General features: G+C 49.9%; 1 protein-coding gene and 1 pseudogene across 1 annotated transcript; both read right to left on the bottom strand.

Annotated features, from left to right (window-relative positions):
- Positions 1–838: 838 nt before the first annotated feature.
- On the bottom strand, positions 839–11,511 carry LOC103271019 (CMRF35-like molecule 7; the record flags this gene model as incomplete). Its single annotated transcript, XM_021717791.1, has 5 exons — positions 11,472–11,511; positions 2,957–3,286; positions 2,659–2,740; positions 1,472–1,549; positions 839–1,079 (listed from the first exon to the last, which is right to left on the bottom strand). Coding segments are annotated over exons 1-5 (771 nt in total), but the record flags the coding sequence as incomplete, so codon positions are not given.
- Positions 11,512–16,329: 4,818 nt separating this feature from the next.
- On the bottom strand, positions 16,330–21,183 carry LOC110596580 (annotated as a pseudogene).
- Positions 21,184–22,013: the final 830 nt, after the last annotated feature.

A 22,013-nucleotide genomic window follows, 5' to 3' on the forward strand; every position in this document is an offset into this window, starting at 1 on the left:
AGGAGGAGGAGGAAGGAGGAGGAAGCCGAGCATGGGGCAGGTCCAGGAAGGCTTCCGTACCCACCCCAGCCCTGTGGACTCAGCTGCATCCTCCCTGGGCAGAGGGGACGTCCAATCTCTCATGTCCCAGAGCCAGGAACTCAACTCAGAGTCACCCTCCTTGTGGTGGGGAGGGATCAGTCAGAGTTTCCATGAACATGAGTCATCAAAACCCAACTTGACGGGCAGAGGCATGCTTACAGCCACCACAGCCTCGACTTGCTGGGCTCAGGAGATCCTTCTGCCTCAGCCTTCCGGGTAACTGGAACTACAGGCCTGTGTCATCACACCCAGTTAATTTTTTTTTTATTGTAGAGATGAGGTCTCCCCAAGTTGCTCAGGCTGGTCTCTAACCCCTGGGCTCAGGCGATCCTCTCGCTTCAGCCTCCCAAAGTGCTGGGATGACAGGCTTGAGCCACCACGTCCAGCCTGAAAAGAAGATTTTTTAAAAAATGTATATATCAGATGCTCAGGCAAAGAGGGTGTTGAGCTGGTCTTGGAAATGACAGAAACCAAGGACCATGTGGGTCTCCTCTCTCTCTCTCTCTCTCTCTCTCTTTCTGTCTCTCTCTGTCTCTGGCTTCAATCCCAGGCTCGGTGCCTGAGTTATTCCAACTGAGGAACATGGTTGTCCAAGGTTTAGGTTCTATCTCAGCAGCTTCTGACCAAGAGAACAAGATGCTGGCACCCAGGAGGAGATGACAGCTCAGGAGGGGCCCAAGCTATGTCCCCGTGCTGTGCAGAGCAGGGATGTGGTCACCAGCCTCCAAGGCCAGGGTGGAGGCCCAGTGTCCCTAACCTCAGTCGCTGTATCCTGTGGACTCAGTGGTGTTTCTTCCACATCTGGGATCTCCTTTGGAAATGGGGTCCAGGGTGGGAAGGCTGTGTCTTTGGTCAGAAGGTCAGAGGACAAGTTCATGTAGACAGGCTGCCTCCATGTTTCCTCCGGGACCCTCTGAAACCCCTTCAACCAGAGGATGGCCCCAACCAAGATGAGCAGGATGGGCACCTTCACAAATACCAGGAGTATGTAGTGCGTCCTGTGAAAGGGAACACAGAAGTCAGAACTCACGCTCTGTCACCTGACACTGTGAGCCATTAACCAGCTCAGCAAAGCCTGTGACCTTGGGCCCAGCAGCTCCACTCTAAAGACCCCCATGAACCCCCTTCATGGTTCAACCTCTAAGGCCCCTCCAACAGTAACCTCAGCTAACTCTGCACGGGGCCTGCTTCCTTTCTTAACTTCTATCTGGGGCTGCCCTTTGCCTGAAAGTACATCTCGGCCCAACAAAAACACCTGGAGGTCACCAAAGACAGGTTGTGTTCTCCTGCCCCTGTTCCTGTTAATGCCAGCTCTAGGTTGGTAAACCACTCCTCCTGCTCTGTGTCCCTTAATGTCTCCCACTGAGGAGATGGGTATCTGGGTACTTACAAAGCCACCAGTGCTTTTTGGTTGGCCAGTTGAAGGGGTGGGTAGTGCTCATAGAGAAAAGTTCTGCAGTGCGGTTTTCTGGTGGGGGCGAGAATGGGGTGATGGCGGGTAAGGAGGGATGGGGACGAAAGTGAGGGTGGTCTTGGGACCTTGTCTCTGGCTATAACAGGCTCTGGCATCCAGTGACAGAAAACAGACAGGAGTTCCCAGGCTTGGCTTCCCCATGGGAGGGGCCTCAGGTAGAGGCAAGAGAAAGGACCACATGACTCACCTCTTGTGGGAGCTGGAGGTCACCCCTGTATTGCTGGTGGCAAGTGGTGTGGAAATCAGTTTGGAAGATGTCCCTGTTGATGTGGAAGTTGCTCCCACTAGACACAAATTCAGTTGCAGGTGATTGGCACAGTTGGGGGTTCTTGCACTGCTCACAAAACCACCCCCATCCTGCTAGCCCCCTCTTCCCCTGGAGTAGAAAGCATCATCTCTTCTGTCACAGTCCCTTGGGCTTTTATTGAGACATCTCAATCACAATACACAATCTTTTTCATCATTTTCAAGTGTGGCAAGAACAAATAGAAATTAAGTAAGAGTAGCATTGTAACTTATTCTGGGGGCGAGAGATAAATCTTTTCATACTCTATTTCCACTTACTCCTATAGCTGGGATTGTTGGTTAGAGGTAATATACCCCTGGTCCTTTCCATTTGAACAGGGCTCAAGAACAGAAGTTTCTGGAAATGGGATATCTAGTTATTGGGGTCGTGAGGGGAAGGGGGACTCTGGAAGGCTAGTAATTAAGAGGACATATTTGGACCGGGCTCAGTGACTCATCCTGTCATCCCAGCACTTTGGGAGGTTGAGGCGAGTGGATTGCCTTAGCCCGTGGGGTCAAGACCAGTCCAGGCAACTTGGCAAGACCTCGTCTCTACAATAAATTAAAAAATTAGCCAGGTGTGGTAGCACGCGCCTGTAGTTCAGGCTACTTGGAAGGCTGAGGCAGAAGGATCACCAGAGTCCAGCAGGTCGACGCTGGGGTGGCCGTGAGCATGCCACTGCACTCCAGCCTGGGCAATGGAGTGAGACTCCAACTCAAAAAAAAAAAAAAAAAAGGACATATTTGTTAAATAGTGAACAACAACGGCAAAGAATGAAATATTTTAATTTAATATGTTTTTGGAGACAGGGTCTTACCCCTGGCTTAACCGTGGGTCACTGAAGCTGAGGTCTACACCGCCATCCCCAGCCAAGCCCTGCCAGCCCTGCTGTGCATCAGCTGGATTCCTCAGAGAGACCTCAAGGACTGAGATGGGACAGTGATGCTTGGCTGCTGCCCTTCCTCAGTTTCTCCCAGTGTCTCCCTTCCACCTGTCTGTCTGTCTTTGAGGCTCTCGGTCATTTTCCTTCAGCCCTTGGGGAAGAGGAGGCAGGAGCACTGACTTTTTCAGTCCTGAGCCCCAGAGCCTCCTAACATAGATGAGAAGGTTCTTACCTGGATCAATGATCACTTTAACTCGAACCCCAAGGTCAGTTCCAAATTTCTGAATCCCACACCAATAAATGTCTGTGTCATCTCGTCTGAGCCCCTCCATGGTCACTGTGAACCAGTGCTCTCTCTGATTGTCCCTAATGGACACACGGTCACTCTTCTCTTCTTGCTCTGACCCTCTGGTTCGAATGAGGATGTTGCACAAGTCCCAGTTTTCCCCTCGACACCACCACTTATTGTGAGTCTCCCATTTTTGGTCATAGTGACACTTCACAGCCACGGATCCCTGCTCTGGACCTCTCACAGACTCCGGGCCATAGATGGAGAAGCAGCCTGGAAAACAGAACACCAAGGTATAACTGCTGTCCCCCTGACCAGGCCAATGTCCAGGATCTGGACGAGGTCCCCAGCCTCCCCAGCTACCTCCAGCACACCTGGCTCCTCACATCCACCTCCCTCTGTCCAGCCTGCAACAGCTTCCTCAGTGACGATGCCCAGGCCTCTTCTGTCCTCCTCTCCCTGGGCCTGCTTACAGCATGTGACATTCTGGCTTCCTGTCACCACCTGTCCTTGTCCTCTCCACGCTGTGCTCATCTGCAATCTTTCTTCTCTTACTACTCTGCCTCCTCTCATCTTCCTCTCTCTTTAAATCTTGGTGTCACCGTGGTGAGTTGGAGAGTATTCAGCAATCAGCCCTTTGGGTAAAAAAAACTTCCAGTTTATAACATTTGCCAAGTTCTTTTTTTTTTGAGTCAAGATCTCACTCTGTTGCCCAGGTTGAAGTTCAGTGGCACAACCATGGCTCTCTGCAGCCCCAATCTCCTGGGCTCAGGCAATCCTTCTGCCTTGGCCTCCCAAGTAGCTGGGACTATAGGTGTACTCCACCACACAAGGCTAATTTTTTATTTTTTTGTAGAGACAAAGTCTCACTATGTTGCCCAGGCTGATCTCAAACTCCTGGGCTCCAGAGATCCTCCTGCCTTGGCCTCCCAAAACTAAGATGACAGGTGTGAGCCACTACAGCCAGCCTGCCAATTTCCATAGTGTAAATATTGCCCCTATGGCTGATGTCATGTTATCCATGTGACGTCGCTGGTTACAGAGCTGGGAAAACGTGTCCCCAGACCAGATCTTGTGAGCCAGTGTGCGTCAGCTTTAGCACACTGCGGGGGTAGTCTGGGGTTCTCTCTCCAGTCTTCATTTTGCCTCACCTTCTGGGCTTCATGAAGAGATTCTCTCTGCTTCTATGGCTTTCATTGTTGCCTGTATCCTCATGATGGCTCAATCCATGTTTGTGGCTCAGATTCTCCCCTTTGCTAGCCTGCCATTTACAAAGACACACTGGACATCTCTGCCCTAAATTCCGTCATTCCGGAACTGAATGCACTTCTCCCATCTTGAACTACTCCCTCTTGGTGGTTTCTCCCTAGTGGGGGATTCGACTTGGACAGACTAACAAAGGCCTAGTAAAAGCTGAACGGGTCCAGAGGTGAGCTGAAGTTGAAAGGCTGCCCCATGCTTCTGTTGACTGACTCCAGCTAGGGTGATTGTGTTCCCATAGGCTCTTTCCCTGGCCAGGCATGGTGGCTCACGCCTGTAGTCCCGTTACTTTGGGAGGCCAAGGTGGAAAGGTTGCTTGAGTCCAGGAGTTCAAGATCAGCCTGAGCAACTTAGTGAGACCTCATCTCTCAAAAAAAAAAAAAAGACATGCTCTCTCCTTGAAATAATCACTTGTCTTCGATCCCATGAAAGGGGATGAAGGGGCAGAGAATCCCAGAAGAAGCCCCTCTTGACCTCAGAGCCTCAGGCCCAGGCCAGGGTTTCTCTGTGGGGTGGAGGGAGTCAGGCCCACAAGTTGTACCAGGCAGGTGCCGCGTCCTCTCACCTAGGACCTTCTCCCTGGAGTCGTTTTAGCTTACTTGGACTTGGCATTCATGGCTGAAGAATAATGCCCCCACAGATGCTGACACGCTGACACCCAGAACCTGTGGCTATGTCCCCTGACATAGCAGACGGGACTCTGCAGATGTGACTACGTTAATTATCTTGAGACAAGAAGATGATTTGGGATTATCATAGTGGGCCTTAAACGTGGAAGAGCCTTAAAGGAGAGTCAGGCCTGAAGATGCCAATGACTTTGAAGATGGAGGAGGGGGCCACAGGCCAAGAAAAGCTGATGGTTTCTATTTCTAATAGAAGCTGGAAAAGGCAAGGACCTAGATTCCCCGCTGGAACCTCTAGAAGGAATGCGACCCTGCCCACACCTTGACTTTAGCCTGTAAGACCATTTCAGACTTCAGATCTTCAGAGCAGTAAAATGATACATTTGTGTTGTTCTAAGCCACGGAGTTTGTGGTCATCTGTTGTAGCAGCCACAGGAAATCAATACAGTAATCAATCAGCAGAATCCACTTTATGCTTTCCTTTTATTTATTTATTTATTTATTTTTATTTTTATTTTTTTTGAGTTGGAATCTCACTCAGCTGCCCAGACTGGAGTGCAGTGGCCGCTCCCGGCCACCGCAGCCTCGCCTGCTGGGCTCCGGCGATCCTTCCGCCTCAGCCTCCCGAGTAGCCGGAATTACAGGCATGCGCTACGATGCCCGGCTGATTTTTGATTTATTGTAGAGATGAGGTCTCGCTGCCCAGGCGGGTCTCGAACCTGCGGGCTCAGGCAATCCCCTTACCTCAGCCTCCCAAAGGCACGGGATGACAGGCTGAGCCACCGAGCCCGGCCACTTTATGCTTTTCAAAGTGACAACCCCACTCTCCAGCCTAACGAGCCAGCCGAGCGTCTTCCTTGGTGCCGTCCTCCTTCATTCCCCAAAAACTGACTGGTTTCCAGTGTAGTCAGCTCTACCTCCTTCAGAAATGATCCTCAGAATTCTTCTTCTTCTTTTGGTCTCTGCCACTGCAGGCCACAAGGACAGCATGGTACAGAGAGCATGAGCTTTGAACGCAGAAAGATGCATCTACTCGGACTAACTGGGAAGCCCTGGGTGCATCACTTCACTTCTCGGAGTCTCTCTTCCTTATTTGCAAAATGGTCAGGCTAGCTGGGCTCGGTGGCTCAGCCTGTAATCCCAGCACTTTGGGAGGCTGAGGAGAGTGGATTGCCTGATCCCGTGGGTTTGAGACCCGCCTGGGCAACTTGGCGAGATCTCATCTCTACAATAAATCAAAAAAATTAGCCGGGCGTGATAGCGCGCCTGTAGTTCCAGCTCCTTGGAAGGCTGAGGCAGAAGGAGTGCCGGAGCCCAGCAGGTCGAGGCTGCGGGGGCCGGGAGCGGCCACTGCACTCCAGTCTGGGTGACGGAGTGAGATTCTAACTCAAAACAAAACAAAACAAAACCAAAAAACGGTCATGCCACCTTATTTCTCATAGCTGGTGATCAGACTTGGATGTGTGTCCAACACCAGTCATTTGGGGGTTACTCTGTCAGCGACAGCCTGACAGCAGGTCAGGACCTCATCTTGTGCCTGGATCGTGGCAGTAGTATCCGAGGAGTTTTGCCCAGCACTGGCAGTATCCTCTCTCACTCTCCACCACTGCCTGAGACTGTTTGCTCCTCTCTGACAGTTGCGCTTGACATGAGCCCTACAAATCTTGCAGGACCTTTCCTGCAGAACAATTTAAAATGCTTTCCTTGGCATTCAAGGCTTTTTACAACCTGGATCCACCTTCTCTGTCCAGTGTGGCTTCCTGCCTCTCCCCCCAGACTGTAACCCACTTTTACATTTCTCTTCCCCTGACCCTGGCCGGTCCTCCCCAGCTGGTGTCTTTCTTTCCATTCTGAAACCCCTTCTCCGGTGCCTGTCCTTCTACTGGTCTCCTTTGACCTCTCCCTCAAGACTCAGGCTTCTTTGCCAAGTCTTTTTCCCCTTCCCTGCCAGAACCGTTCCTTCTGCTGCTCCCATGGCCATTGGTATGGAACCGGAGTGCCATATTGACATTGTAATATCACTAGTTGTCTCTCTTTATCTCTCCCTTGCTAGGATGCTCACTCCTGAGGAGCAGAGATTTTGTGTTGGTTTTTTCCTTTCTCTCTTTCCCACCCCTAGCCCCAGCGTCTTGCTCAGTATCTGGCTCATGGTAGGTACCAAGAAAGTTAGTGTCTTGTAAAGAAGCCAGTCGTCATGATCGTGGACATCATCACTCCAATTCTTTTTGTTTGTTCGCTTTAAGGACCGGTTTGCTCTGTCATCCAGGCTGGAGTGCCGTGGCAAGATATCAGCTCATTCAGCCTCAGCCTCCTGGACTCAGGTGATCTTGCCTCAGCCTCCCAAGCAGCTGGGACTATAGGCACATGCCATCAGGTCAGGCTAATTTTATTTGATTTTATTTTTTTGGTATAGACAGGGTCTTGCTATGTTGTCCAGGTTAGTTTCAGAACTCTTGGTCTCAAGAGATCCTCCCATCTAGGCCTCCCAAAGCATTAGGATTGCAGGCATGAGTCACTGTGCTCGGCCACAATTATTTCAGTTCTTTCCAAATCACATATTTCTATTATGTTAACATGCTTAACTTATCACTAACTGTTAAAACAACAAGGAGAAATCTTAAAAATTAAAAAAAAGGCCCATTAGGAGAAGGGCGGCCGAAGAACAGCAATAGCTGTAAATTAAAACCCAACACAGAAGTCAGCAGATAAGATCATTTTCTATCTTAAACAAAACTCACACAACTGCAGTAGAAAGTTAGGTCAACATAGGTTGCATTTGTCAGCAATCACAGGCAGAGGACAGAGATGCTGCTTCACCGAACAGAAGTGTCGCCAGACCCAGCAGCAGGCATTTAGTCTGACTTAAGAGTACTCATTAGGTGACAGGGCCCGTTCTCACTCTACATGGGCACTAAACACTGGGCACACATGGGCACAAGGATGAGGACAAGAGACACTGGTCACTGCTAAAGGAGGGAGGGGAGGGAGAACGAGGACAAGGGATAAAAGACACCACCCATTGGTACCATGCTCACTCCTGGGGGCGGAGGGGCTCATCAGAAGCCCAAACCTAACCTTTCTATACACATACCATATGTGAATGTATATGAGTATATGAGTGTGTAATCTCACATGTACCCATGATTCTAAAATAAAACATAATAAAAAAGCAATAAAATAAAAAATATGTGTAGGCTTTTATAAACACAGATGCTGGTGGCTGGGGCTGTTCATGTGTGTGCTTCAGGGCTTGGCTTGAGGGACAGGGGTGAGACGATAAGAGGGCTCAGAGCTGGGCCCTGGGGAGCATGGCTGAAGGGTAGTCAAAGTGTAAGACCGTGTCAGTTTCCGTCTTTCGATTTTGTGAATCTGAGATTCGCAAATTTTCTCATGTGTGTCCGTCCTCCAGGAAAGCCAGCCAAGCGTCCTTGTGTGAACAAAATCCTAGTGTGAATAGTCTTGTCTGACAATCCAGAGATGAGCCTGTGCTCCAGGTCTGAGCGGATGGCGAGGGATTGATGGTGCACAAGGCGAGGAATCCCAGCCGGCAGGTGTGGAGCGCAAAGAAGGGAGAACGTCGGAGGCCGATCCTCCACGTTATGGGTGTCCAGAGAGCCCGTGGGACTTTTACTGCCTGTGGAATAGGATTTGAGCCTGTCTCATGTTGGACCCGTGGGGCAGGGCCACCGCAGGGCCTCCCAGATCTGGGCCTCGGGCTGTTCCTGTCTCACTTTCCCTGTCAGGAGAGCGAGGTATGTCCTTCCACTTGCAAACAACTATTGAGCACCCACTCTGTGTCAGTCCCTGTCGGGAGCCTGGCTATCCCCTCTGGGTGTGGGGAAGGGTCATGTTACAAAGCAGAACATCCTACAAGAATCGGGTCGTTCTGACTTTACCCCCGTTTCTCTCTTTCTTCCATTTCACAGAAATAACCTCGGACTGTCTAATGGCAGCTCTACTGACGAACACCAGGCAGAGTGGCTTTTCTTTCATCCTTGCTGACTTCACCCCCTTCCCATATCAACGCTCAGGCTTGGACGAGGAGGGTCTCTCTGTCCTGTCTCCGTCCTGTCCTCCCCTCCCTGAGCCACCGAGCTGCCACAGTGGGTCTCAGCCTTTGCTTGGCAGAGAAGAGTGTTTGTGTGGGTGTGTGAGCGTGACCCTGTGAGCACGTGTGTGGCATGTGAGTACGTGTGTGTGTGTGAGTGTAGTTCACCCCATGTATGTGGATCTGAGCGTGGGTGGGTGACAGTCTATTGAGAGTGTGAATTTGTGTGTCTAAGAGGGAGATTGTGTGTGAGTGTATGTTGCTACGTGCAAGTGAGTATAAATGTATGTGCCATTTTGTGTTATTCTGAGCGAGCATGTGTGTGTGTATAGATGAGTATCAGTGTGACTGTGAGTAGGAGAGTGGATGTGTTTGAGTATAATAATAGAGATGTGTGTGGGGTTGGGACTGCAGTGGGTGTGTGCCGTGGACTCCACTGTGTGGTGTGTGTGTGTGTGTGTGTGTGTGTGTGTGAGTGTGTGAGTGTGTGTATAAATATATATGAGTGTGAGTGTGACTGTGAGTAGGAGAGTGAATGGATATGAGTGTGTAACCACAGAGATGTGTGTGGGGCCGGGGTGGCATGTGGATGTGTGCCATAGGCTTACTTGCGTTGTGTGTGTGAGTGTGTGAGCCCAGGCAGTTTGCCACACCCTTCTCCTTGGCCTCCAGGTGAGCTGGATACAGGGATTAAGAGAGGGAGTGGCCAGGCGCAGTGGCTCATGCCTGTAATCCCAGCACTTTGGGAGGCCGAGGCGAGAGGATTGGCTGAACCCACAGGTTCGAGACCAGCCTGGGCAACTTAGTGAACCCTCATCTCTATAATAAATAAATAAATAAATAAACTAGTCAAGCATGGTGGCGCATGCCTGTAGTTCCAGCTACTTGGAAAGCTGAGGCAGAAGGATCACCTGAGCCCAGCAGGTCAAGGCTGCGGTGGCCGTGAGTGTGCCACTGCCCTCCTGCCTGGGCAACAAAGTGAGACTCCAACTCAAAAAGAGAGAGAGAGAGAGAGAGAGAGAGAGAGAGCAGCTGAGGTCTCTGAACTCAAATGCAAACCAGGATTAGGGGTAACGCAGACATTCCAAATCCCTGTTCCTTGTGAATTCTGGGCCACATGGAGTCGTACTTAATTCACATGGCTGCAGCCCTCACAGCTGGTCTACCGGTATTGACACTGGGCTGCCTCTTTGTCAATAAAATCAACAACAGTGACAACGACTCAGGAGTGCTCAATGACCCAGGAGTGCTCTCAGCCCTTATTTACTTCCATCCGATCTGAATCGCAGAATTCCACAACTTTAGGGCTAACAGGGACATCTGGGTCTTTTCAGTCACATCAGAAGTCCAGGTCTTAGGACAATCGGGAAACTGCATGGATCATGGGCCCCAGCCAGGACTGGAGCTTGGGTCACCGAACCTCCTGGCCGTGTTCTTTCCTGCTGTCCCTCTGTGGACTGGTCTTTCTGTGCCAGATGGTCGGTCCCCAAGGCTCCAAGAGAGGAGGACTTTGCGACCCACATATGTTGCACGTCATGTGCAAAATTCTGGATTGTCCCCTGCACGTCCTCTAGGTGTCCACAGAGGTTTGCCATGAAGAAGAAGATAGTCACCCCTTCCCACTGCCCACGTGGACTCCTGAGCAGTTTTCTCTTTCGTCTCAGTTCCTGGGCGTGACATCAAAGAGCTTCATAATCTTGTTTTTTGCGTTTCCAACCTCATGCCCAGCCCGCCACCCTGGGTGTCCTGCGCACCAAGAACTCCCTCTGCACAAATGCACCCCCCTTTCTAAGCCTTCGTCTATTTGCCTGGCAGTTCGCTCACCCTGGAGTGCTCATCTCTCTGCTCTGCTTCAGAGTCCAACCTCCTTCCTTCAAGGCTTTGAGGCTTTGAGGCTTCTTCCTCTAGTTCCCCCAGCCAGAGCTGCTCTGCCCTCTGCACACACCCTGCCAATGCCTTATTGTGTCTTGCCATCTGTTGTTTACATGGGTGTCTCCCCACTAAGCCGGCTGGTGTCTGCTGCTGCTGCTTCTTTTTTTAATTGATGTCTCACTCTGTTGCCGAGACTGAAGTTCAGTGGCATGATCACAGCTCACTGCAGCCTCGAGCTCCTGGGCTCAGGCGATCCTTTTGCCTCAGCCTCCTGAGTAGCTGGAACTACAGGCACGCGCCACCATGCCCGGCTAATTTTTAATTTTTTTTGTAGAAATGTGTTGCCCAGGCAGGCCTCAAACTCCTGGGTTCAAGAAATCCTCCTTCCTCGGCCTCCCAAAGTGCTGGGATGACAGGCATGAGCCACCGGGTCTTCTTTGATGGCCAGCCCCTGTCCCCTTTTCCCTTCGTGTCCTCAAGGCCTGAGGCACCCCTGGCACGACGGAAGTCCCCAGTGCGCTTCTGCTGAATGCCTTAACAAAGCCACCTCTCAATTCCCCGGATGTGGCCGCGCCCCTCGGACCTGAGAAAGATGCCCTCTACCTCCTGCCCCGCCCCTGTGGTATCAAGCCCCCAAGGGTGCAGCTTCACTCACCTGAGAGGCTGAGAAAGAGCAGAGCTGGGGGCCGCCACATGACCCCACGACCCCAGCTCCCCTGACCTGTAGCCGGCAGCAAATGCAGATCCTAGCTGGACTCTCGAAAGCTCTGCCTAAGCCCAGGCGTGCACCTTCCGCTTATCCAGATGGTCTTTGAGTCTCCTATGCGTTCACTTCCTTTTATAGAGTGGGTATTTCCTGCTTTCAATTATTCAGCAAAAGTGGTGTCACTTTTCGGCAGGGCTGAGTCACAGGGTTCGAGCGTCCTCACTAGGTAGGAAAGAGAAGGCAGGGGACCTGCGGGGTCAGAAAGGGCAGAAGGAGATGTGTCCGCAGGGGGGTCGGGTGGGGGCCTCCGGCCCATCAGGCCTTGAGTCCAAAGGGTGCAGCCCTCTAGGTGTCAACTCCAGAAAAGTTTTGCATTTCAGTGATGAGTCCCAGCAGCATGGAACCCCCAACTCAAGTATCAGATGCACCATGCTCAGCATACCTGGAGGCGCCTTTGTTCAGGGGTCATAGCCAAGTGCATAAAAGTGCAGGCTGTGGGGTCAGACAGACCTAGGTTCTAATCCCACTAGCACCGCTCACGAGCTGTGTGACTATGGACAGCTCACATAACCTCTCCAACCCTGCTTTTGTATCTATAAATTGGGCTCATGATGATTGTTGTAAGAGTCAAATGAGAAAACACATGTGAAGTTCTGAAGACAGGGTACTAGAGTAGATTGAGCACTCTTTGCTACTACCCTGTGCACAATTTTAGCTACTAGATAAGAGAGCAGAATAAAATAAGCCCAGGGCAACTGGGCTCAGTGGCTCAGCCTGTAATCCCACGCCTTTGGGAGGCTGAGGTGAGTGGATCGCCTGAACCCGCGGGTTCGAGACCCGCCTGGGCAGCGAGACCTCCTCTCTACAATAAATCAAAAAATCAGCCGGGCGTGGTAGCGCGAGCCTGTGATTCCGGCTACTCGGAAGGCTGAGGCGGAAGGATCGCCGGGGCCCAGCAGGTCGAGGCTGCGGTGGCCGAGAGCGGCCACTGCACTCCAGTCTGGGCGACAGAGTGAGACTCCAACTCAAAAAAATAAAAATAAAAAAATAAGCCCAGGGCAAGGGGCTGAGGGGAGGCTCGTAGACTCAGTTTCCTCACTAGTAATACAATTCTAACCTTCACCGGACATAATTTAATTAGGCTCTTTATTTATCTTCCAACAGCTAAAGCTCTTGCGGAGTTTTTTTGGGAAGTGGGTGAGGGTATTGCTTTCCAGATCTCCAGAGCCAGCAAGAGAGGGAAGAGCCTTCCCCAGAAGTCCTGTGGCTGTGGTGATTCAGGCTGCATACAGAAAGACTGAGAGAAGGAAGTCCTGCCCTGGGGAGGGCTTGGGGTACCTGGAAAGTTGGGAAATAGTACACGGGTCTGGGATGTGGGCCTCACCCAGGTCATCTCAGACAAGTTCATGCAGGTCGGTGTCCACCATCTTAATTTTTCTGGAAACCTACAGCAAATTTGTTTTAGTATCAAAAATTAATGTACTCTCTCACATAAAAAGAATAAAGAAGAAAAAACAAATAATCATGAAGAGGCAAAAAAAGCACTGCATAAAATCCATTATTTTTTATGATAAATTAGGAATCGAAGAGTATCTATAAGCAACCAATTACAACCAGTGACAAATCACTAAAAGTCTTCCCTTTAAAATCAGGAAGAGGCCAGGTGCGGTGGCTCAGCCTGTAATCTCAGCACTTTGGGAGGCCAAGGCAAGAGGATTGCCTGAACCCAGGGGTTTGAGACCAGCCTGGGCAACTTGGTGAGCCCTTGTCTCTACAAAAAATCACAAAAAAAAAACTAGCCAGGCATGCGTCTGTAGTTCCAGCTACTTGGAAGGCTGAGGTGGAAGGATCGCCTAAGCCCAGCAGGTTGAGGCTGTGATGGCTGTGAGCGTGCCACTGCGCTCCAGCGTGGGCAACAACTCAAAAAATAAAATAAAATAGTAAAATAAAATCAGAAAGAGAATGAGTTTGCTCAGAATCACCACTTTGATTCAACACTTTGATTTGCCTGCACAATACAGCAGAAACAAAAGACATGAATTAGAAAAAAACAAAGTTTTAAATTATTATCAATAAATTGATTGTCTACATCTAAAACTGAAAAGAATTACTAAGATTTTAGCACAGTTTCTAAATAAATATATATCACATATATATTTAAAATCACTTGATTATCTATATACATGTGATGGATAACTTGAAAATGCAATAAAGAGATAGAATTAAAACAAGAATGAAAACATGAGGTATCCAGAGTTAAACTGAACAAATGTGTGAACAAGTTTCAAAAAGAAAACACTGCAACATTAAAAGACAATGTAAAAAACTAATTGAAATTACATGCCATATTCATGGATAGGGACATTATTATAAAGATAAATTTGATATGCTTACATTCAAAGACTCAACAGAGTTTTTTCTTTTTCTTTTTTGGAAATTTGACTGACTAGTTCTAGAATTTATATAGAAGAGAAAATAGCCAATATTTGCAAAGACATTCCTGATATCAAATAGCAGTGTATAGTGACATGCCCTACTACATATCAATATTTTAAAATAAAGCTGTAGTAATTAAAACAAATGTTGTATTGGTCTAGAGATAAGCAAATGGGAAAATTAAACAGAATAGAGAAGTCAGAAAAAGATCCAAGCATACACAGAAATCAGTATACGCCAGGAGTTGTACTGCAGATCAGTGGGGAAATGTGGATAATGCTTATCCAAGTGGAAGAAGGGAAAATGTATTATTACCTCAGCCTAGGCATAAAAAGAAATTAAAGGTAGGTCAAGGACTTACTTGTGAAAGGGAAAATTTTACAACTTTTAGAAGAAAATATAGCAGATAATTTTTTAAAATTTGAAAGTATCCATCATTTCTTCAACAAGGTGTGAAAGATGTAAACCATAAAGGAAAATAGTGAATAATTTGCAACATCAAAGTGAAAGCCTGTTTCTCAAAAGATACCATAAAGACAACAAACTTAGGAAAAGGTTGTTGGAGCACACATAACTAACAAGGAATTTGCAAATAATTTCTACAAACCAATGAGAAAAACACAGACAAGCAACAGAAAGTAGATAAAAGATTAAAAGAGGCATTTCACTACAGAGAAAATGCAAAAGACCAATAAATACAGAAAAAGGGGTTTCGTATCACTGGCAGTCAGAAAAATTCAAATTAAAACCATGAGATTCTATTTCATACCCACAAACTTGGAGAAATCTAGAAAGTCTGGTAAGATCCAGAGCAGTGGTAGAAGTAGGAATTGGTGCTGTTACTTTAGAAAACAATTTTTCCAGCAGAGTTGATTATACATATGCCGTAAAAACTAGCAATTTCTCTCCTAGGACTATACTCTAGGAGAAACTTTCAGACAGATACAATAGGATGCTTGGTCAAAAATGTTCATAACACTGTTGCATGTAAGAGCAGCGTTAAAACGAGGAAAAGAAGGAGGAAGAAGAAGAGAAAAAGGGGGAGGCAGAGGAAGAGCAGGAGGAAGAGGAGAAGGAAGAGGAGAAAGAAGGAAAAGAACACAAAAAAAGAAGAAAGAGAGAAATAAGACAATCTAAATGCTCATCTGGACCAGGTGTGGTGGCCCACGCCTGTAATCCCAGCATTTTGGGAAACTGAGGTAGAAGGATCCCTTGGGCCAGGAGTTCAAGACTAGCCTAGGCAACATAGTGAGACCTCGTCTCAACAAATAAATTTTTTAAAAAATAGCCAGGCATGGTGGCGCACACCTGTAGTCCCAGGTACTCTACAGGCCGAGTTGAAAGGATCTCTTGAGCCCAGGAGGTCAAGGTGAGCCATGATCTTGCTACTAAACTCTAACCTGGGCAACACATTGACACAATGAGAACTTGCCTCAAAAAAAAAAAGTTCACCCGCAGAAAAAGGGACATGTGGGATGTAGTACAGTCACATGAAAGAATGTAAAGCAATACAAATAAATGGCACATTAATGCATCAATGCATCAACATAGATGAATCTCAAAAATAAAACATTTTATGATAAAATCACACGACTTACAATTAAAAAATGCATCATACTATTTCTTTAAAGTTAAAAAACGAACAAAGCTGAACAATATACCCTTTGGAAATCCATATACATATAAATGCCAAATCCCTTAAAGCAAGGAGAAGATGAACCTAAGATCCAGGATGCAGTTCTCTCAGAGGAGGGTAGAAAAGACACACATAAGATAAGAAAGGAGTTGGGGCTTTAGAAGTATTCATGATGTTCTATTACTTAAGCCGGGCAGTGGGCACACAAGTGTTGGAAAGCGTTCTTGGTCTAAAGTGTATATATTCTTGCTGAGCTCGGTGGCTCAGCCTGTCATCCCAGCGCTTTGGGAGGCTGAGGTGAGTGGATACCCTGAGCCCGCGGGTTCGACACCCGCCTGGGCAACTTGGAGAGACCTCATCCCTACAATAAATCAAAAATTAGCCGGGCGTGGTAGCGCGCGCCTGTAGTTCCAGCTACTTGGAAGGCTGAGGCGGAAGGATCCCCGGAATCCAGCGGGTCGAGGCTGTAGTGGCCGGGAGCAGCCACTGTACTCCAGTCTGAGTGACAGAGTGAGACTCCAACTCAAAAATAAAAAAATTAAAAAAAAAATAAAGTGTATATATTCTTGTGTGTGCCAATACATTGCAAGAAAAAAGTCTCAACAAAGTTTGACAGAGTGCTCTGATAGGAACATGGATTTATGGATCAGAAGACCATTCCCAAACTCAAGAAGAGCATGTTCCTGGACAGGACATCGACGAGCATTGGACTACGGTTTCTCAGGATCCAGCTGACTACACCTCCCCACAAGACTTCTCTGAGGACCTCTTCACCCAGAGAACAGCACCCAGCAGGCTCAGAAGCAGGGGCAGCTTCAGGAGGACTGGAAGCAGAAAGTGGACACTGACGAGCAGGTGATGACCATGAGTCATCTCCGAAGGTTGCGGTGGGGGCACCTTGCTTCTATCCTTTGTGTCCAGGTCCCGTAGCCACAACAATCCACAAAAAACAAGACCTGGAAGAGCAGTCCAGCATGTAAGAATTGTCATCTTTTTTTTTGAGTTGGAGTGTCACTCCGTCACCCCAGCTGGAGTGCAGTGACACACTCATGGCCACCCCAGTGCCGACCTGCTGGGCTCCAGCGATCCTTCCACCTCAGCCTTCCGAGTAACTGGAACTATAGGTGTGTGCTACCATGCCCGTTTAATTTTTTGATTTATTGTAGAGATAAGGTCTCACCAAGTTGCCCGGGCTGGTCTCGAACTCTCAGGCCCAGGCAATCCACTCACCTCGGCCTCCCAAAGTGCTGGGATGACAGGCTGAGCCACCGAGCCCAGCTAAGACCTAGTATTAACCTGCCTTTTTGGTCCCTATTGGGAGTTATGGTAGACATTGCCAAGTGCAATGACTTTGAGAGCTCTTCTACTTTTTAATTTATTTTTATTTATTTATCTTTTTTTTAAGTTGGATTCTCACTCCGCCGCCCAGGCTGGAGTGCAGTGGCACGCTCACGGATACCCCAGCGTCGATCTGCTAGGCTCAGGCGATCCTTCCGCCTCAGCCTTCCAAGTAGCCGGAACTACAGATGCATGTTACCACTCCAGGCTACTTTTTAAAAATTTATTTATCGTAGAGATGAGGTCTCACCAAGTTGCCCAGACTGGTCTCAAATCCACAGGCTCAGGTAATCCACTCGCCTCGGCCTCCCAAAGTGCTAGGATTGTAGGCTGAGCCCAGCCTATCAAGAGAGGTCTTGAACTCAGGGTAGTAAACTTAGGCAGGTCAGGGTCATAAGAATGATGTGAGGGGACAACCAGGGATCCATTGGAACTTGAATCCACAAGAATTTCACCTTATAGGGGAGCATCCTTTTGAGAGACAGAATCAATAATGTATTTGCTTAATGCCTGTCCCTCACTAGATAGCATTTTCCCACAAGGGCAGGTGCCTTGCCATGTCTTACTTCACAGAGTAATCTGCACCTGCCCTGCACCTGCATAGCATCAGCCTGTAGAATTCATGTTTAATGGTTGGGCTTGGTGGCTCAGCCTGTAATTCCAGCACTGTGGGAGACTGAGGCATGGGGATTGTCCGAGCTCACAGGTATGAGACCAGCCCCGGTAACTTGGCAAGACCTCGTCTCTACAGTAAACAAAAAACGAGCAGAGGGTGATAGCGCATGCCTGTCGTTCCGGCTACTGGAAGGCTGAGGCGGAAGCGTTGCCAGAGCCCAGCAGATGGATGATAGGGTGGCTGTGAGCGTGCCACTGCACTCCAGCCTGGGCGACGGAGTGAGACGCCAACTCAAAAAAACTCCAACATGTTTATTGAAGGAATGAATGAATGACCCAGCTCAGGTCTCAACTCCTCAGAGGACCTGGGTTCATCAGACAGGATGGCCCTTGTGACCAGGGCAGGGGGGTAGGCATGAAGAGAGTGCCAGGACCACGGGACCCCAGAGCATCCACTCCTGTCCTGGCCTGTCTGGGTCCTGAAGGCTCCTCTGCAGGACACTTGTCCTTGCCTGTCCCTCTGCCTGGACGGCTCTTCCTCCAGGCCCCTGGATGCCTGACCCCAACCCTGCAGGTCTTCACTCTCAAGTCCTTTATTTGGTCCAGCCTCCCCTGATCATTGTGAGGGAGAAAGTGACCCAACACCCTCCCCTCCACACTCCTCAGACCCAAGTGAGGAATACTTCTTCCTAGTCTTTTTTTTTTTTGAGTTGGAGTCTCACTCTGTCGCCCAGACTGGATTGCAGAGGCTGCTCCCGGCCACTGCAGAATCGACCTGCTGGGCTCTGGCGATCCTTTCGCCTTAGCCTTCCAAGGAGCTGGAACTACAGGCGCGCGCTACCACACCCGGCTGATTTTTTGATTTATTGTAGAGATGAGGTCTCACTGCCCAAGTGGGTCTCGAACCCGCGGGCTCGGGCAATCCACTCACCTCAGCCTCCCAAAGGCGAGGGATTACAGGCTGAGCCACCGAGCCCGACTCTTCCTAGTCTTTATCACAACTTGTGTGCTGACTTGTTCATGGTGCGACTCCCCCCAGGAGAACCCAACTTCCATTAGAGCCACATGGTGGTTGTGTGGTTGAAGGGATCTGTCACTCAGTAGGACCATCACATTAGGTATGGGAGGCATGGACACAGAAGAGGACCGGAAGAAAGGAGCCAAAACTCTCACCTCCCTCCTCCACCTAGAGGACAGGTCATTGGGTAGCCAGTCCTGGACACAGGCCCCTTACCAAGGATGTGAGCTGGGTTCAGGGCTGTCCTGTCCTGTTGAGCCAGGCCAGGTAGAGACTGGCAGGAGGTGGGAGGTCCCAGGGTGCCTGTGGTGCTCTGGGGGCTGGAGGCTGTGGTCAGGGCTGTGAGTGAAGCACAGATCAGTTCAGGTGACTTCCCCTGGGTCTCCCACTCACCTTCACCAGGGTGGCTCTGACTCCTACAGACAAGGTCACTCAGGCTATGCTGCACAGATCTTCTGGGTTCAACATGGCCCATGGCCACACTCTGGTTCCCTTACCTGGCCTCATTCCCAGGGACTTCATAGCCAGGTGGGCACTTTTTTTTTGAGTTAGAGTCTCACTCTGTCACCCAGACTGGAGTGCAGTGGCCGCTCCCGGCCATCGCAGCCTCGACCTGCTGGGCTCCGGTGATCCTTCTGCCTCAGCCTTCCAAGTAGCTGGAACTACAGGCGCACACCACCACACCCGGCTCAATTTTTTTTTGATTTATTGTAGAGATGAGGTCTTGTCAAGTTGCCCAGGCAAGTCTCGAACCCGCGGGCTCAGGCAATCCACTCACCTCGGCCTCCCAAAGTGCTGGGATTACAGGCTGAGCCACCGAGCCCAGCCTGGTGGGCGCTTTCAGATGTGAGAATTACCCTGCTCACCCGGGGGAATAAAAGCAGCTGGGGAAGGGCAGGTGGCTCGAGGCGCCACCCAGACAGGAAGGAATTGGGTGACCCAGAGAGAGGCAGGGTGACCCAGAGGAAGTATGGAACTAGGACCCCGGCATGGCAGTGTTTGGAGCGAGGCTGCAAGTGAGAACAGGGACTCGGGGCAACGTCAAGGAGGCACACAATGAAAACGTTCATATGCTTAGATTACTTTGGTTTGGTTCTTACGAAACAAGAGCAGGGTCCTCTGAAGGAAGACTTATTTGCGGAACAGGGAAGAGCATTTAGGGCCACGGCAGTCTGAGAGCCTATTTTCACCGACCTGTTCCTCTGCCTGAGGGGGCAATTTAGGCTGTGAGACTGGTGTCTCAAGGACCATCCATGACAGGGTGGTGTCCACTCAGAGTCCGGGGTCTTTGGGTGTGGGGAGCTAACTTCCCCTATAGGAAGGACTGAGTCAGGTCCAGGTGAGACACCCCACTGTCAGGACAGGAAGGCAGCAAGGATCCCCAAACTTGGGACCTGTCCCACGGTCCATGCCCTGGAAAGGTTCAGGCCTGAGACTGTCATGGTGGGGCACACAGAGGGGTCTCAAACCACAGGTGCCAGTGTGTTTTGTGCCTATGCCTCCACACACAAAGATGCATCACATGAGAGTATACACACCAGAACACACAAAGAGGCACCACACACATGTGTGCACACGCACTATGTCCTGGCACTGATCACCAATCTTACATACTCCTAACCACTTTTTTCTTTAGGGTCAGAGTGACCAGCCCAAGACTCAGGTAGCCCCAAAGGAGGGGCTCATCTGGGAACATGGATACCTCAACCTGGAACAGATCTAGAAGTTCTAGGTTCCACAGAATCTTGATCCCACACCGGTATGAGCCTGTGTCCTCCTCTGTGAGGTTCCTCACTATCACTGTGAAGGTGAGCAGTGTAGGATGGTTCCTGATGGACACTCGGTCATGACACTCTTCTCTCTTTGGCTCTTTGGTCTCCACAATTTTGTCACATGGCACAAAAAGCCCCCTTTCTGCACCAGTATTTGTTGGAAGTCCTTTCTCCTTATACCAACACCGCACGCTCAGCGATCCCCTCACGGTGCCCATCACGGTGCTGGGGCCGCTCAGAGAAAAACATACTGGAAAACACAAGCCCCCGATCCGAGTTCCTCTGCCGATGAGTCTAGGTCAGGGGTGCCCTCGGGTCAAGTCCTCAAGGACCCTCAGGTGTGGAGGAGGTAGCCGAAGGCAAAGGGACCTTGTCATCCAGGGGTGTGGACTAGGGTGTGTAGCTAATGAAGAGGAGGAATCATGGAGACCGAATGACCCAGGATGGGATAATACCGTGTGGGTGCGGGCACGTGTGTGTGTGCGTGGCTGCGCGTGTGATGGGCCAATACAGCATTTCAGATTGGGTGACGGTGGCAATGACCATCACAAGCACCCTCTTACCTGAGATTCCCTCTGTTGTGGCTGCAGTGGGATACCCCTCACCTGCGCTGTGCAATGAAGCCTGGCAGTCACCTGGTGCGAAAGCTCCTGATGCTCCCCGGTGTCCCTCTGCCTTCCCTCTCCATGTCCCCACTTCCCTCTCTTGGCCCCTCCTCACTCACTTGCACCCCCCTGCCCCTCTCCCTAGGACAGAGATCCCTGCGTCCATGGCCTCCCTCTCACCTGGGACAAGTGGGAGGAACAAAGCTGAGGGAAGCCAGGTGGCCCAGGCTCTGGAGGTCATTACTCTAGCATAGAGACATCTGCAGCTGTGTCAGGGCCCAGGAGGGGACAAGGTGGGGCCTCCTCCAGAGGGACTGAGCTCTATTTCTGCTTCTTTTCTTGTCTGCTTCCTTGTTCAGCTCTGAGTCAGGTCTTAGGCTAGAGATGGTCAGGGTGCAAGAAGCTCAGGAAGAGAATCCGCCTGGGTGGGTGTAGACAGTCCTGGGTCTCGGTGTCTTTGGACCCTCTCACACCCAACATCTGGTCAAGTCCAGAGTTCCTATTTTTGAAATGCAGTCCCTCCCCATAGCTCATAGCTGCTGGTCTCACTGTCTCCCATACCCCACCAAAAGAGCAAGGCTGTGAAGGGTCCCTTTATGGGGGACTCCCTCTGGTTATGTCACTTCTTTTTGCCAGGGTGGACAGTCCTGAGGTGGAGATCAAATCCGTTCATTTTCTCTCGCCTTAGACATGACCACAGATGGGTCATTTCCTTCTAACCTTCCACTCAGGCTCTCAGGGAGAGCTCTGCTTACTTAGACCCCTGGCTCTTCTTCTCACCACTAGTCACGCTGGCTCCGTGACCCGAGACATCATCCACATTATTCCATGTTGGTGCTGAGTCCTCAGTGCAGACACAAATCCTGCAGGCTGTAGCTTTGTCTTCTTGTGGCCCTTGGCCCCAGACCTAGGCATGGAGCCGTGGCATCCACATTGGGCGGATATGTCACTCTGACCACTCTTGGGTTGAGAGTTTCAGTTGTCTAGTACTGGTTGGCATTTCTGCTCAGATTGGGTAGAAGACGAGACAACGTGACCCACAGAAGCATCTTCAACCCTTTTTTGCCTGTA

Source organism: Carlito syrichta, unplaced genomic scaffold (genome assembly GCF_000164805.1).
Source record: "Carlito syrichta isolate Samal-C Ts95f unplaced genomic scaffold, Tarsius_syrichta-2.0.1 Scaffold311090, whole genome shotgun sequence".
NCBI lineage: Eukaryota > Metazoa > Chordata > Mammalia > Primates > Tarsiidae > Carlito > Carlito syrichta.